This window comes from Prionailurus bengalensis, chromosome A1 (genome assembly GCF_016509475.1).
Source record: "Prionailurus bengalensis isolate Pbe53 chromosome A1, Fcat_Pben_1.1_paternal_pri, whole genome shotgun sequence".
Taxonomy (NCBI): domain Eukaryota; kingdom Metazoa; phylum Chordata; class Mammalia; order Carnivora; family Felidae; genus Prionailurus; species Prionailurus bengalensis.
In genome coordinates this window covers 127687274-127700676 of record NC_057343.1, presented here as the reverse complement: position 1 = coordinate 127700676, position 13403 = coordinate 127687274, and the positions used below count along the sequence as shown (strand labels likewise).

Sequence of the window (13403 nt, the reverse complement as noted above, 5' to 3'; positions counted from 1 at the left end):
ACAAGAAATCAGGAGAACCTGGATGTCTCAGTCAGTTAAGTGTCCGACTTGGGCTCAGGTCACGATCTCACAGTTCATGGGTTCAGGCACCGCAATGAGCTCTGTGCTGACAGCTCAGCCTGCTTCAGATTCTGTGTCTCCCTCTCTCTCTGCCCCCTTCCCCCACTCACACTCTTTCTCTCTTTCGCTCTCTCTCATAAATAAACATTAAAAAAATTTAAAGTGCAAGAAATCAAAAGATATACCTTCCACCAGTGTCTCCTTTATGGGCAATCATTTACAGAGGTCCTCTTTCCTTGTGAAACATCAGAACAAAGATCAGGAAATGAGGATGATGGAATGTGCAAGATAGAATAGTGAGCAAGGAATTAAGTAAAATTTTTACAGAAAATAAATATATAATATAACTGGTCAATACAATATAAAGACTAAGAAGTGGTTCTTAAGACAGGAAAGTCATGTTCTAAGGAAAACGTAGAAACGAAAAACCAACAGTGTGTGTATGTGTGTGTGTGTATGTGTGCACGCACGTGTGCGTGTGTGTGGCACAGGGATGGGAAAGCAGATGGGAATGTGATGATGGAGATGAAACAGTGAAAACATAGAATAATCACACGGAGAGGGGATAGACAGTATTTAATTTTGTTATATGGAGAGACAAATATACATTTAAATGCATCTGCTAGAAAGTAACATGAGCACTACAGATTGGCTAGACTTAGAATTAGCAAGAGTAAGTAGGAGATTCAGTATACCCCCAGTTTTAACTTACATTCTCCTGATCTTGGGAGGATGGCACATGACCTTTAGTTCATTCACCTGTTATCCCCAAGCTGCGTACTGGTGTATTGATGGGTTCTTTCAAAATTTCTTTTGATTTTGTAAAGATCATTTTATGTATGTATTACCATATCTATCACTTTAAGTATCATATTAACATTGCTCTCCAGAAAGACACCATGGTGTACTTAACCAAAGTTCTGGCAATGTTAGTTCCTGACATTCTTTATTTTTTTTTTAATTGTTTAACATTTGTTTATTTTTGAGAGACAGAGTACTAGTGAGGAGAGGGGGGAGCAGAGAGAGGGGTATACAGAATCCAAAGCAGGCTCCAGGCTCTGAGCTGTCAGCACAGAGCCCAACGCGGGGCTCGAACTCATGGACTATGAGATCATGACCTGAGCCGAAGCTGGCCACTTAACCGACTGAGCCACCCAGGCACTCCCGTTCCTGACATTCTTTAAAAAGAGACAAGTAGGAGAGGTAGAAAGCAGTAGACTGAGCCTAAGAGATAGGTAGAGATGAATATATCTAGAGAGTCATACCCAGGAAACTATTACTGCTTGAATATTACTTGCAAAGAAATATTCTTTTTGTCATAATACATGTGTACTTATTGGTTATTTACTCACAAATATTTATTGTGTGCCTGTAAATGTCAGGGAATGGTGTATTTAAATAGCTTTCTTTTATTCTCCAATAGCCTACATGCTATCTCCTTTCAGAATGCTTTCTACAATATAGTATGCTTAAATCATCTCCAATGTCAAAGTCTAGGTTTTCCTTGGATAAGGGACACACTCTTTTAGTCACCTTGTTTTTATAGACTCTAATAAAGTGCATGACACATAGTTGGTGCTAACCAAATGTTTGTTGAATTACTGCTGGTTGTAGAAGTCAATTGAAACCTAATATTGTGTTTATTTCATTATAAAAATTCTACTAGAGCCTTAGGTGGCATTAGAAAAAAAAAAAAAAACAACAACAATAGATGGTAGGAAGACAAAGGAAAAAAACAAACCTCACAAAACCATGTACATCTTCCCTTTGGAGGTTTCTGGAAGTACTAAGTGAAATTTTATATATTTCATAAGATTTTTAAAAACTTCAAAACAAGAACTTGGTGTCAGTAATACACTTGGCAATGAGAGCAGCTTGCCACTAGCAAGGCTCTGCTTAAACCTGTTACATGTATACGTTGAAAGTGAATCCAATCCCTTCATGTATTTCCCATCAGATAAAGTGTATAGAAGGAAAAAAAAAAAAACCCATAAGTCAGCAAAAGTTAGAGCTAACCTGGACAAATCTTCTACTGTAGCAAACTCAGGGAGTAACTCCCTTGAAGCAATACATGGTGAAATAGGAATCATTTTCCTCCAGTTCTACCTACTTTAGACACTATTAACTCCATCCTTAGGAACAAAGAGGGAATTTTGGTGGGAATTAGGATGGGAGAAGCTGGACCTGATTAGGAAGATACATGTATTTAAGTATTTGCTTTTGAAGATACTTAGTGAAGTTTCTTTTTAGCAAAAATCTGAATCAACTGTTAGTATTTATATTTATATTTTAATTAAATGTAAACAAATGGTACCCAAAGTGATTTTTTTTTTTTTTTGTACCTGTTCTCTTCATTTACACCTATAGGCCTGTCTAGGAATTATCACTAACTTACATGGACCTTTAATCATTCAAATACGGGCCATAAAAAAGAACCAATATCCACACAATTACACATCAGTTAGAATGGATCCTTTCATCTCAATAGTCAGCTTTGTTTTAAGTCGTGGAGAAGAGTAATTGGTTGAACGTTTCCCAAGAAAACCACCTCAGCCTCTAGCTAACTGCTGTGGCTCTGAGGCGATGACTTTTTTCCCCTTTTCAAAAGGAAGCTGCTGCTTCAGCATCTTCTCCGGGAGCCCCTGGCACTGTTTCAGGCCATGTGTCAGGGGAACCCTTGATTGCATCACAGTGACGGAAGCCTAGTGCTGGCCTGCAAGAATTGAGGACTGTTTGTTCACAGAAGATCCTGAGCAGAAACACGGGTGTGACATAGTTCAAGGGTGGCTTGAAAAAACCAAAAAAAAAAAAAACAAAAAACAAAAAACAAAAAACGAGCACTACTGTAGGAGGGGACTTCCAAGAGCTCAAGCCATTTCTCTGTTGCTGTTTGATAGTCCTCTCCTAGCTTTGATGGGATTTAGCTAACAGTTAAACAGCTTGGGCATTTTTCTCCTTGCAGTTCCTTGACTTAGCAAGATTTTGGATGGTTGAAAAAAAAAAAAAACAAACCTCTCATATAGTGTTTTCAAGTAGTGCCACACTGAATACTTTGGAGAGAAAGCATTTTATTAATGAATGCGGTGTATGTTCTTGGTAAAATCCAAAATTAAACTAGGTCACTGTTTTTGTCCTGCTAGCTGTCGATGACGTTTAGGTGTGTTGTTTGGTATGGTGACTCAATTTCCTGTAGGATAGCTGGCAAGTCCATAGTGAGGTTTTTTTAGTGGGGATGAAAAGGTCAGTCACTCGATGTCTTAGAACATTTGGGGTTAAAATTCCTAAAAGTTAAGATTTAATAATGATCCTTAAAAATTGTGGCTGGCCATATTGCCTATAAACCTAGGAATTTGGAAAAAGTAGTATTCTTAGCTCTATGCTAATATCAGCAATAATTCCTTATTTGAACAACAGTTTTTTTTTTTTAACTTTTTTTTCAACGTTTATTTTATTTTTGGGACAGAGAGAGACAGAGCATGAACGAGGGAGGGGCAGAGAGAGAGGGAGACACAGAATCAGAAACAGGCTCCAGGCTCTGAGCCATCAGCCCAGAGCCCGACATGGGGCTCGAACTCACGGACCGCGAGATCGTGACCTGGCTGAAGTCGGACGCTTAACCGACTGTGCCACCCAGGCACCCCGAACAACAGTTTTATAGAACAAACTTCTTTGCTCTGTCAGTAATTATTTTCTTGGTTATTGGTAGGTAGTGACCACTCTCTAGATTTATACAATGCATGCAGAAGTGGGTAGAACTGAACATATACATGCGTACCGCACTATTATTGTACCCAAATGCTGATTGTCAAAATGGCTAATTTTTGATATGAACATAAAGTAGATCTTCTGAAATAAGTTGTCCCTCTTGTTGCTATTCTGCCTTCTTAAGGTCAAGTCCCATATTTAAGTGTATGATGTCTTGAAGCATTGAAACTTGACTGAATTACTTTTCCCCCGTGATGATTAAAAAGTAAATACTGAAATATAATATGTGGCACCACATTCAGCTATGCCCAAGACCTGTATTTCTGAAAAGTTTGAGAAGTTGGTGAAGATGAGGAGAAGATTACTTACACTGGGAAGATCCCTTTGGGGCTCAGACTTTGAAAGATATGGAGTAAAGGGAGAGGAACATGGAAAACCAACCCTTAGAGGTGCGGAGAGAAGATTCCTGGCTTCTTTATGTTGCCAGTGACTGGAGAGATGGCAATGAACAATGGTTTTGCATCTCTAACCCACTGGATGTGCTTACTATAGACAACTCAACCTAAAATAAGTTAATTTCCTTTCTAAATGTCCTGCATCCTTATTTTATGCAGTAGAGGGGGAAAAAAGCAAAAACAAAATAAAACCATATAGTAGACATACTACCATTTCAACTAGGTTATTCTATACTTGCATATGGAAGGTATTAAGTAAAATGAAATTGTGTTATGGTCATAGGCTTCATTATTGTTTGTGATCCTTAGGGTATGGGATTACAAGGGACTTTCTACATTGTGTCATGTTTCTCTTTTTCCATTTTTATAAGAATCATTTAATATTTTTATATTCTTATAATCAGGAAAAGGCTACACAGATAAAATACTTTATTTTTATTATTTTAAATTGTCTTTAAGGTTGTTACTTTTGTTAGGGGAAATAAAGGTCCGGTCTTACTCTTAATTTACCTTGCAAGATTTAGGCAGCTGTTGGTGCACCTAAAGTATATATTTACAGAGATTGGTGCTTAAAAGAAAAAGGAATAAAAAAGACAAATTTTAACCTAAGTCCCTAAAGTGAATACCAAACAGTCCAAGAATCCTTGATAACAATGAGCCATGTAGCAGATGTAGCAAATACTTTGAAAGTTATGCTAACTTTTGCAAATGCTGTATTAAAACCTATCTGGTAAATCCCAGGAGCCAAGATTCAGTGTGCGAAGTTCTTTGTTGTCCCACTGATCTTTTATGGAGTCTAAATTTCAAGGGCAGAATTTCTTCTCCTTCAATTCCTGTAGATTTGAAGACAAAGAAAAGGGATCTCACCGACTTCACTTAAGCTTTTCAGTGTAGTCTTTGTAATTGACAAGGACCAAGTTTTTTAAGATGCGACTCTGGAGTTTGGATTATTTTCCCCCCTGAAAGTTTTGTTTATCTGCTTGCTAATGCAGTAAAGTTGTCTGCAATTGATCCTTTTATGTAGTCTGCCTGTGGTCCCTAGGGTCAGCTTTTGTAAATGGAACCAGCTTCCATATGATACCTTTGGATATGGTCTTTTCATTTTCTCACCTTTGTAGTTTTTTGTGCGCACGGTCGGCAGAAACACCCTTCCAGGCTTCTTCCTTTGGCATTACAAGATCATCCTGGTCTCTGATTTGCAGTCCCAAGCACGGAGGAAGCATGTATGCAGGACATGTGTCACCTGCCCATATTATATGGGCATTCACATTGCTGTTCCTTTAAGAGAACTCTTAGTTCTGAGCGTGAAAATACAGCATATTGTCAAATCTGTAAATTCTAAAGCCTCCAACATTGTTTTTGTTTGCTTCTTTATGTCCACGCCAAAATGTAGAGGCCTGGTACTTAGCAGGGGCCGGGCTGCGTACTGAGTCTGGTTTCAACAGAAAGAATTTTATTCCCATAACTACCCTGTCCCCTTGAAGCAGGTAAATCCTAAATCTTCAGAAACGAAGCTTCAAGAATCCTAAAACCCAAACCCACAAAAAACGATCGCGCGGGTCCTAAATAACCTTGTTTGTGCCGCCCGTCGGTCTCTCCTGCGAAACCTCGCAGGTGGCGGCCGACGGTGGAGACGTGGAGGCTGGGGCAGTCGGGGCGACCGGGAGGGGCGCGCGGGGTCCCCGTGGGGCAGGTGCGCGGCCGCGCGCGCGCGCGCGCGCGCGCGCCAGGTCCCGCCTGAGCCCCGCGGCGGGCGCGACCCCGGGCGGCAGGCGCTCCACGCCGGGTTTTGGGCCGCTCCCCCTCGCGCAGCCCCACAGCAGCCCCACAGACACACGCGCTCGCGTCCGCGCCTCCCGGGCTCGGCTTCAAAGCGAGCGGCGCCGGGCTGCGCGGGGTGATGCCCCGGCGAGGCGGCGGGGCTGTCGGGACTGGGGCTTCGGGGAAGGCGGCGGCGGGGGGCGCGGGCGGGCCTTGGCAGTCGGCAGGCTCCTCGTCAGGGAGCTGAGGAGGGGCCAGGCGGCGGCGGCGAGGACCGCGAGGGGCGTGAGGGGGAGTGTTCCCGGAAAGCCGCGGCGATGGAGCGGCGCTGCGCCGGGCGCCGGGGGAGTTGAGAAAGAAAACAGGAAACGTGGTGGCCGCGCACCCGGCCGCGGCTGATTCATTCTCGTCGTGAGAAGGCTCGGCGGGCGGAGCGGGAGCGGGGACGCCGCTCAGGCCGGCCGGCGACGAGACCCGGCCGTGGACCGGGCGCTCCCGCCGCGGGGCTGGCCCAGAGGCGCGCGCGCCGCCCCCTTCGCCAGCCTCCCGGGGCCGGCACTCGGGCCCGCCGCACCGTCGAAGAGCCGCGCCGTGAGGTTTTTGTCCGTGCCTCCGTGTAAAAGTTGGCCTGCCGCGCTTCGTGCGCCCTCCCCGGACGCGGGACTGAGACGCCGAGCTGGAGCAACCGTGCTTCCCCGAGGCCGGCCGCCCCGCTAGCTGAGCCTCGGCCCCCAGCGCGGTGCCAGGCTCGGCACTATGAAGGAGCAGCCCTCATGTGCGGGCACCGGGCGTCCGAGCATGGCGGGGTACGGCAGGATGGCCCCCTTTGAACTCGTTGGCGGCCCCGTGAAGCGCTTGAGAACTGAGTCCCCCTTTCCCTATCTCTTCGCAGAGGAGGCCTACCAGAAACTGGCCAGCGAGACCCTGGAGGAGCTGGACTGGTGTCTGGACCAGCTAGAGACCCTGCAGACGAGGCACTCTGTCAGTGAGATGGCCTCCAACAAGGTAAGCCCTGGCTCGGCCTCTCACCGAGGCCCCTAGACTGGCGGTTCCCACGCCGGTGAATTCGCCAGCCCCTGTGGTCCTGAGAAAGACGTGCAGGGATTTTGTCACGCTGCATGGTGGCTGTTCTGCTCCCTTGAAGGGAGGTTCCTGATTCTGTGCCTTCACTGTCTCACGTTCACTCCACACAAAGCAAACATTTTGCAGAAGCAACTTTGACATAGTTTGACTGCAGTACTCCCAGGACACAGTGAGTGGGGTTTTTTTTTGGATGGGAGAGCAGTGGGCTTGTAAGTGACACTTTGCCCTTGCAGCAGAAACCCAGGCGGGTCCGTTGGCAATGCATGCTTAAGGGTATTCTTGGGATTCCCGGTTGGAAATAGAGTTGCTGGAGGTCAGTGAAACCTCTAGGATGTCACTACCTACCGCACTCACACTCCGAGTTCCGTGAACTTAGAACTTCAGCTCTCCTTTATCTAGATGTCAGGGTACGTTGTGAGAACTGAGCCTTTATGTGTTCACTTAGCCTTAGGTGTCCACAGGAAATGTCAGGAAAGTTAGAAAGTTCGTTAGGATCATTACCTTTGCTTTCATGAATCTTGGACAGACACCCAGTTTTCTGAGGTCATATAGTTACAGTGATGTTTCAATGGGTCGTTTGTGTCATATGCCGAAGTGCTGGTCTTGATGGCCAATGGAGTTTGGGGGACTGAGAAGTCACCTTCAGCCTGAGACAGCCTTAAAGCAAGGTATAGTGTTATCAGTTTTACTCTATTTTTTGGAATTCCTGTGTTTTTTTTTTTTTTTTTGTCTTTAGTTATGTAAGGAAACAATTGGGATGTTGTATGTGTTTAATGACTGGCTCAGGGGATAGGAAAGGAGGCACATTGACGTTGGGTGCAGATGACTGAGGGAGTCAACCAGTAAAAACTGGTAACTGTGTGGCAGTTAGAAACAGTTGTCCCTTAAAGACATTCAAACATCTTTGGCCACCTATTTACAAGGTCAGGAAGGTTATACCATTTTATGGTTTATCTTTGTGCAGGTATCTTTAAACGAGTGATGCTTTTCCATAGCTTATTGTAGTTTTTATCCCACCTGTTTTTTTCCACAATCAGTGTTTTATTATACCATAGCATATCAGCCCCTTGATTGTCTTCTCTGTTGACAATGTTTATATAGATAGCGCTGTTTTCACAGTGAAAAGTTAGCTTCAAATAAAATAAAGAGACTCCTCACACACTGTCTATAGGCACTAACCTACCCATAAGCATGCTGACCTAACCCACATGCACAGTGTTGGTCAAATCTGGGTTTTATGCTTGTTTGGGTTTTTGGGTTTTGTTATTTGGGCCTCAGTTAGAAATTTGGTATGGCTTCTCATCAGAATAACCCATCACTGCTCTCTTACTCCCTGCTTTGGTATCAGGTGCCATTGTGCTCAGCTGGCTAACAAATTCTTAGTTTATTGATTAATTTTATGATGTACAAATCTTTTTTTTTTAATAATTTGGCTCATAATAGCAGTAGACTATGCCTAGTATCTTCAGCGTCCTACATGCTGAATGGGACCATTCTGCAGTGGGGTTGAGTTCTTAATTCTCTTGTCTGATTAATTGTACATAAAAAAAAGAAGAGCAGAATCTGAAGGCACCTCAAGGGATATGCACACATTTACTTATGTTTTCAAGATGATTTGACAGTACTTTTTCAGAGAAATGATCCTGAGCAGCTATAATTACTTTCCCCAGAAATCCATACTCTTAATGATGAGACCTGTGTTTGAATTTAAAAATTAACTTGAAACCTAATAATGTGTTATAAGTGACAGCAGCTGACAAGTAACTAGTTTATCTATACTTCAAGATTTTAAAAAATACAGCTCTAGGTCATAGTAATTGATCAAAATGATTTCTTTCTTTATGGCACCAAGTAAGACAGGAATATATATTTTTTAATCTTCATTGTGAAGGCACCCAATTAAACTTTGAGTTAATTTATAGATTTAGTTTAAAAGGTGTGTTTATTGGGTTGAAGTGAAATGCAGGTTAAGTGAGAAAAGACGTTTCAAAAACGTAGTGATTCTAGCTGTTTGTGTCTTGTGGTTGAAAGATTATTGACAGGACACTTATTTTTAACATTAAAAAAACTCAACTTGGCTGAAGCTGTTGGTTAACCTTTTAATTTCTTAGCTATCCATTTCCTTTCTTTAACCCATTCGTTTTTAAAAGAATGCTACACTTGTGAAACTTTTTGTGGGTGAAAAAGGATTAACATAGAAGGAAAAAAGAGCTCTTGGTGAATGTTGTATAGTCACCCTTCTGCTTGATAACAAGGGCAGGAATAAGTCCCATCCACATGAGCTGTAAACTGAGTGGGAGCAGCTGATCTTAAGGTCCCAGTGATGCCCAACCTAAGTCTGAATTGGAGATGTGACAGCTTGCATCACATATCTCTTGAGGATGAATGAATCCATCTGCAACATTGCTTTCTGGCTTTCAGTTGTGTTACTATCCATTATTTTAACATGCACTTCTTTGAACCAGCCAGTATTTTCTGGTTATTGTCTTTCTGCCTTTGAAAAATCCTGACATTTTTAGGTTTTCTTCTCACTTGGATTTTTTTTTAATAGTATAAAATAACAATAAAAATACTAGTAAGGTATTGAATTTTAAGTGATTATAGAAAGAGAATATTTATTGTGGAGATAGATTTGGGTATTATGAAGAAGGAAATTGATTTCTCCAACCCATTCAACCAGTTGGGTTAACAGATTATTTCTGTGTTTTTAAAAATCTTAATTAAAGAAATCCAAGTTATTTGCAGTTTTAAAATGGTGCTTCAGAAGCAACTTACCTGTATTTTCTGATTGCTATTGTAATGTGCATATAATACTTACGGATGCTACTGAGGCAGGAAGATTATTGAACTCTTGGCCAAGGCCAACGTTGACTGTAATACATGTAGGTTGTTTGTACCAAGTAGGGTAAGAAACTCCAGATGGCATTTAATTTGAGTGATTAAAACTACAGCATTTACCCTCATAAGCACATTAATCTTCTTGAGACTTGTTCATATTTCCTTTGGAACCTCATTGCTACAGTTGAGGGAGGTTTTGGTAAGGTCTCAAAGCTTTGTAAGCAGACAGACCTGGAAGTTAAATCTTGGTTTTGTTCCTTGCTAGCTGACGTACGTTAGAAAAATGACTTCAATTTTTTAGCTTCAGTTTACTTTGTTATCTATGGACTGCATTATAACAATCCATGAAACTTAAAATGTCAAGCAAAAATTACAACTGAATGGTAAAAAAAAAAACATATTTTGGCCAAGAAAACAATCAAGGAAGTTTTACCTAAATCTTAAATATTAATAGCAGTAATAACAGGTATAGTGCCTACTATCACAAACTATTTATTAGCTAGGCTGTTATATATATATACACACACACATATATATACATATATATACATATACATAGTCAAACTCTTACATTAACCTTTCAAATGGATATTATTGTGCTGATCTTATACAGTCTTTAGTACACATGTCTATGTTATTTTAAAATGCGTAGATAATACACAGTTTTTGGTATAGTATTCATATAAACATTTTGAACTTCAAATTAGAAGTCTACTCTCTTCTTAAGTTCCAGTTACAGAATCCAGACAGAAGTGCTAAATAGTTTCTCTCTTTTACTCTAAAACTAAAAACACAGCGCTTACTAATTCTTGGAGCATGTAAAACATAAATGGACTTGGTGGAAACATTTCCATTCTTTTGTACAGAATTTGCAAAGCTAAAATACCTTATTTTGTACAGAATTTGCAAAGCTAAAATACCTCATTAGACTGTTTTTAAGGCAGGATAGTTTCACAGTGTTTTTGGCTACCTTTCCCTCAAGGAAAGTAACTTGAGGGTGTGAGGAGGTCAGGCCAAGAGTCTAAGCTTCAGGACTTTCAAAGATCATGCTATGGAACCCTGTCACTTCATCCTCCTGTGACCTAATAATACATATTTCAGAAGGCCTTCAGTGTCTCTGAGTGCAGTGATGTTTAAAAGAGAAAACAAAATCATTTTGATTTCCTCCTAAAATATACCACTATAAAAATATATTTTGTTTCTCCTCTCTAATTTGGGGGCAGTTTCGAGGCTTGGCATTGCTGGAAACGGCCGTGCTTCAAGCTGCGAGTCTCATGAAGTTAGCATTCAAGCATCCTTCCAAGAGACTTCAGGTTTTTCTTTAGTTAATTCTAGATATGCATAAGCCAACTTTGCAAATGTGGTCATGACCTCTTTACGGAATTTATTTTGTCTATTTACTTTTTAACCAACATCTCTATCATGTTTCTGTTGCCTATAAATTAATTGCTTTTCTGGGGTGCTTGTTCTTAGTTCTTCTGCTGTCTGCTCCCCCTGGTGCTTTTGAATAGTCAGTGCATACATAAAGTATACTAGAGCGTTCTGTGACTGCTGATATTTTTTCTTCTGGGCAAGAGAGATGCTGGAATGAATACAGAATGTTCATAGGAGTGGTTAAATCCTAAAATATTTCAGCATTACATGGATATAACTCTCAGAACAGAAATAAATGTTTAGCTTTTGCTAAGAAAGAAGCTGAAAAGGCATTTTAATTTTATGAAGAGCAAATACCAAATAACACATATTTTCTACATTAAAATATTAAAATTTATTGGTAGTGTCATAAGAGGATTGTTGAGTTAAGATGACTAACATAAAATCTTACATTTTAAAAGAAAGTATCTTCTATAACTATAGAAATTCAACTTTACTAATGTCTGGAGTTTGCTGTCTGCTTTTTCATCTACTTATTAAAAGTAGATGTGGCAAAGATTTAGGTAGTTTATATGCAGTGCCTTAAAGTTAATATGGAAGATTGAGAATGTTTGTTTTTATGGTCACCATTAGGAAAAAAAATACTTTTTTGCTTTTTTTTAAAGTAACAGTAGAAAGCAGGAAATACTTTTAACAGAAATTTTCATTTTTCATTGAATAATAAAGCCCTTACTTAATTTTAATGTTTAACTTAATAAAACACTAAACATTAAAACAAGTCTTAATTTGTCTCTATTGTCATCAACTCCATTTTTGTGTCAGTATTTAGTGTCAGTAAGCTTCAATATACCTAACATTTAATTATCAAAAACCTCCAATTTTTGTGATTCAGTAAATTAGTCATTACTAGAAAAATCACTTTCATTTATTACATTTTGATTTAATTATAGGATAGTGGTGACTTTGGCCTGAGAGCATAATGAACTATGTCCTTTTTTTTTTTTTTTAATTTCAAAGCAAGAATAAAACACTACTTTTTCAAATGCTGTGGTCAGATTAAACAAACTCTTTTCCCAAGTAATAAGGATGATAGACAATGCTATTGTTCAATTTAAGAAGATCCCTCTGAGAGTCACACAGATTGTAGCTATTACTTAAGATACACACATATGGCAGATGCGAAATGTTGATAATGTAATGATTTTCAGATTATCCCGAAAGTATGTAGAATCTAATTTTCTCTTTTATAGAAAGAGGCCAACCCTTTAAAACTGGAAATAGCTAGAGTTTATTTTGTGATGGCCTAGCTTTGCTGAGATAGTAGGGCCGTGCCTGGCTAATCGTGATCATTCAGTTGGCACTATTAGTCTCAGATGTTTATCAGAAATAGAATGGGCAACCCTTTATTTTAATATTCACAGTTGTTTTAAGAGACATTTTAAGAAGTTATTTTATTTACACTAACTGAGAATGGGGACGGGATTTCTTTCTTAAACAACAAATACTTCTGTGATATTTATTAGAAAACTAGTTACACTGGATTACCAACTGCAGTAGTAACAGGTTTATTATTCTTTACACTTAAACAATGCTTTATTTTTAATGAAGTATTTTTCATTGTTATCATTGGTTAGTGTTCTGGACTTTTTGTTATTGTTTTGCCATATGTTGTATATGATGAATGTGATATTTTGCCATACGTTGTATATGATGAATGTGAATGATACTTCCTCCCTTGCTTGCCAATGTACACCAGTGATTGTTTATAGAGTGGAAAGAATATAGATTTTTTTTTCGTTAGGCAAGCTTGGTTTCACATTTCAGCTCTGCTGCTTCCGACCTAATATTTGGGGCAACAGGTGTCACTCCCTGAATCTCCACTTCCTCATTATACAGGGAGATAATAAAGGGGAAAATAAAATTGAAAGGTTGTTGACAGCATTCGATATAATGTATGCAAAGCTCACTTTGGTGCATATCACATACTGCATGCTCAACAAATTACATGTAATTTATTCTATGCCTAGCATATACTAAACAAGAGAGATAAAGAAAACCCTGTGTAATATATTCTTTGCAATGTAACAACATAATATTTCTTACAAGAAAAACCTGACCTTTTTATTC

The 13403-nt window shown here is 40.0% G+C and overlaps 1 protein-coding gene across 3 annotated transcripts in view; it reads left to right on the top strand.

The window, feature by feature from the left end:
- Window positions 1–13403, top strand: part of PDE4D (phosphodiesterase 4D) — a 563022-nt gene that overhangs the window by 502856 nt on the left and 46763 nt on the right. For 2 of the 3 annotated variants that reach the window (XM_043590836.1, XM_043590826.1), the window contains exon 6: window positions 6874–6986. In XM_043590836.1, coding sequence (XP_043446771.1) covers window positions 6874–6986 — 113 coding nt within the window. Of the gene's footprint in view, window positions 1–6462; window positions 6788–6873; window positions 6987–13403 lie in introns of those variants that run through there. The other variant, XM_043590845.1, reaches the window with a different exon arrangement.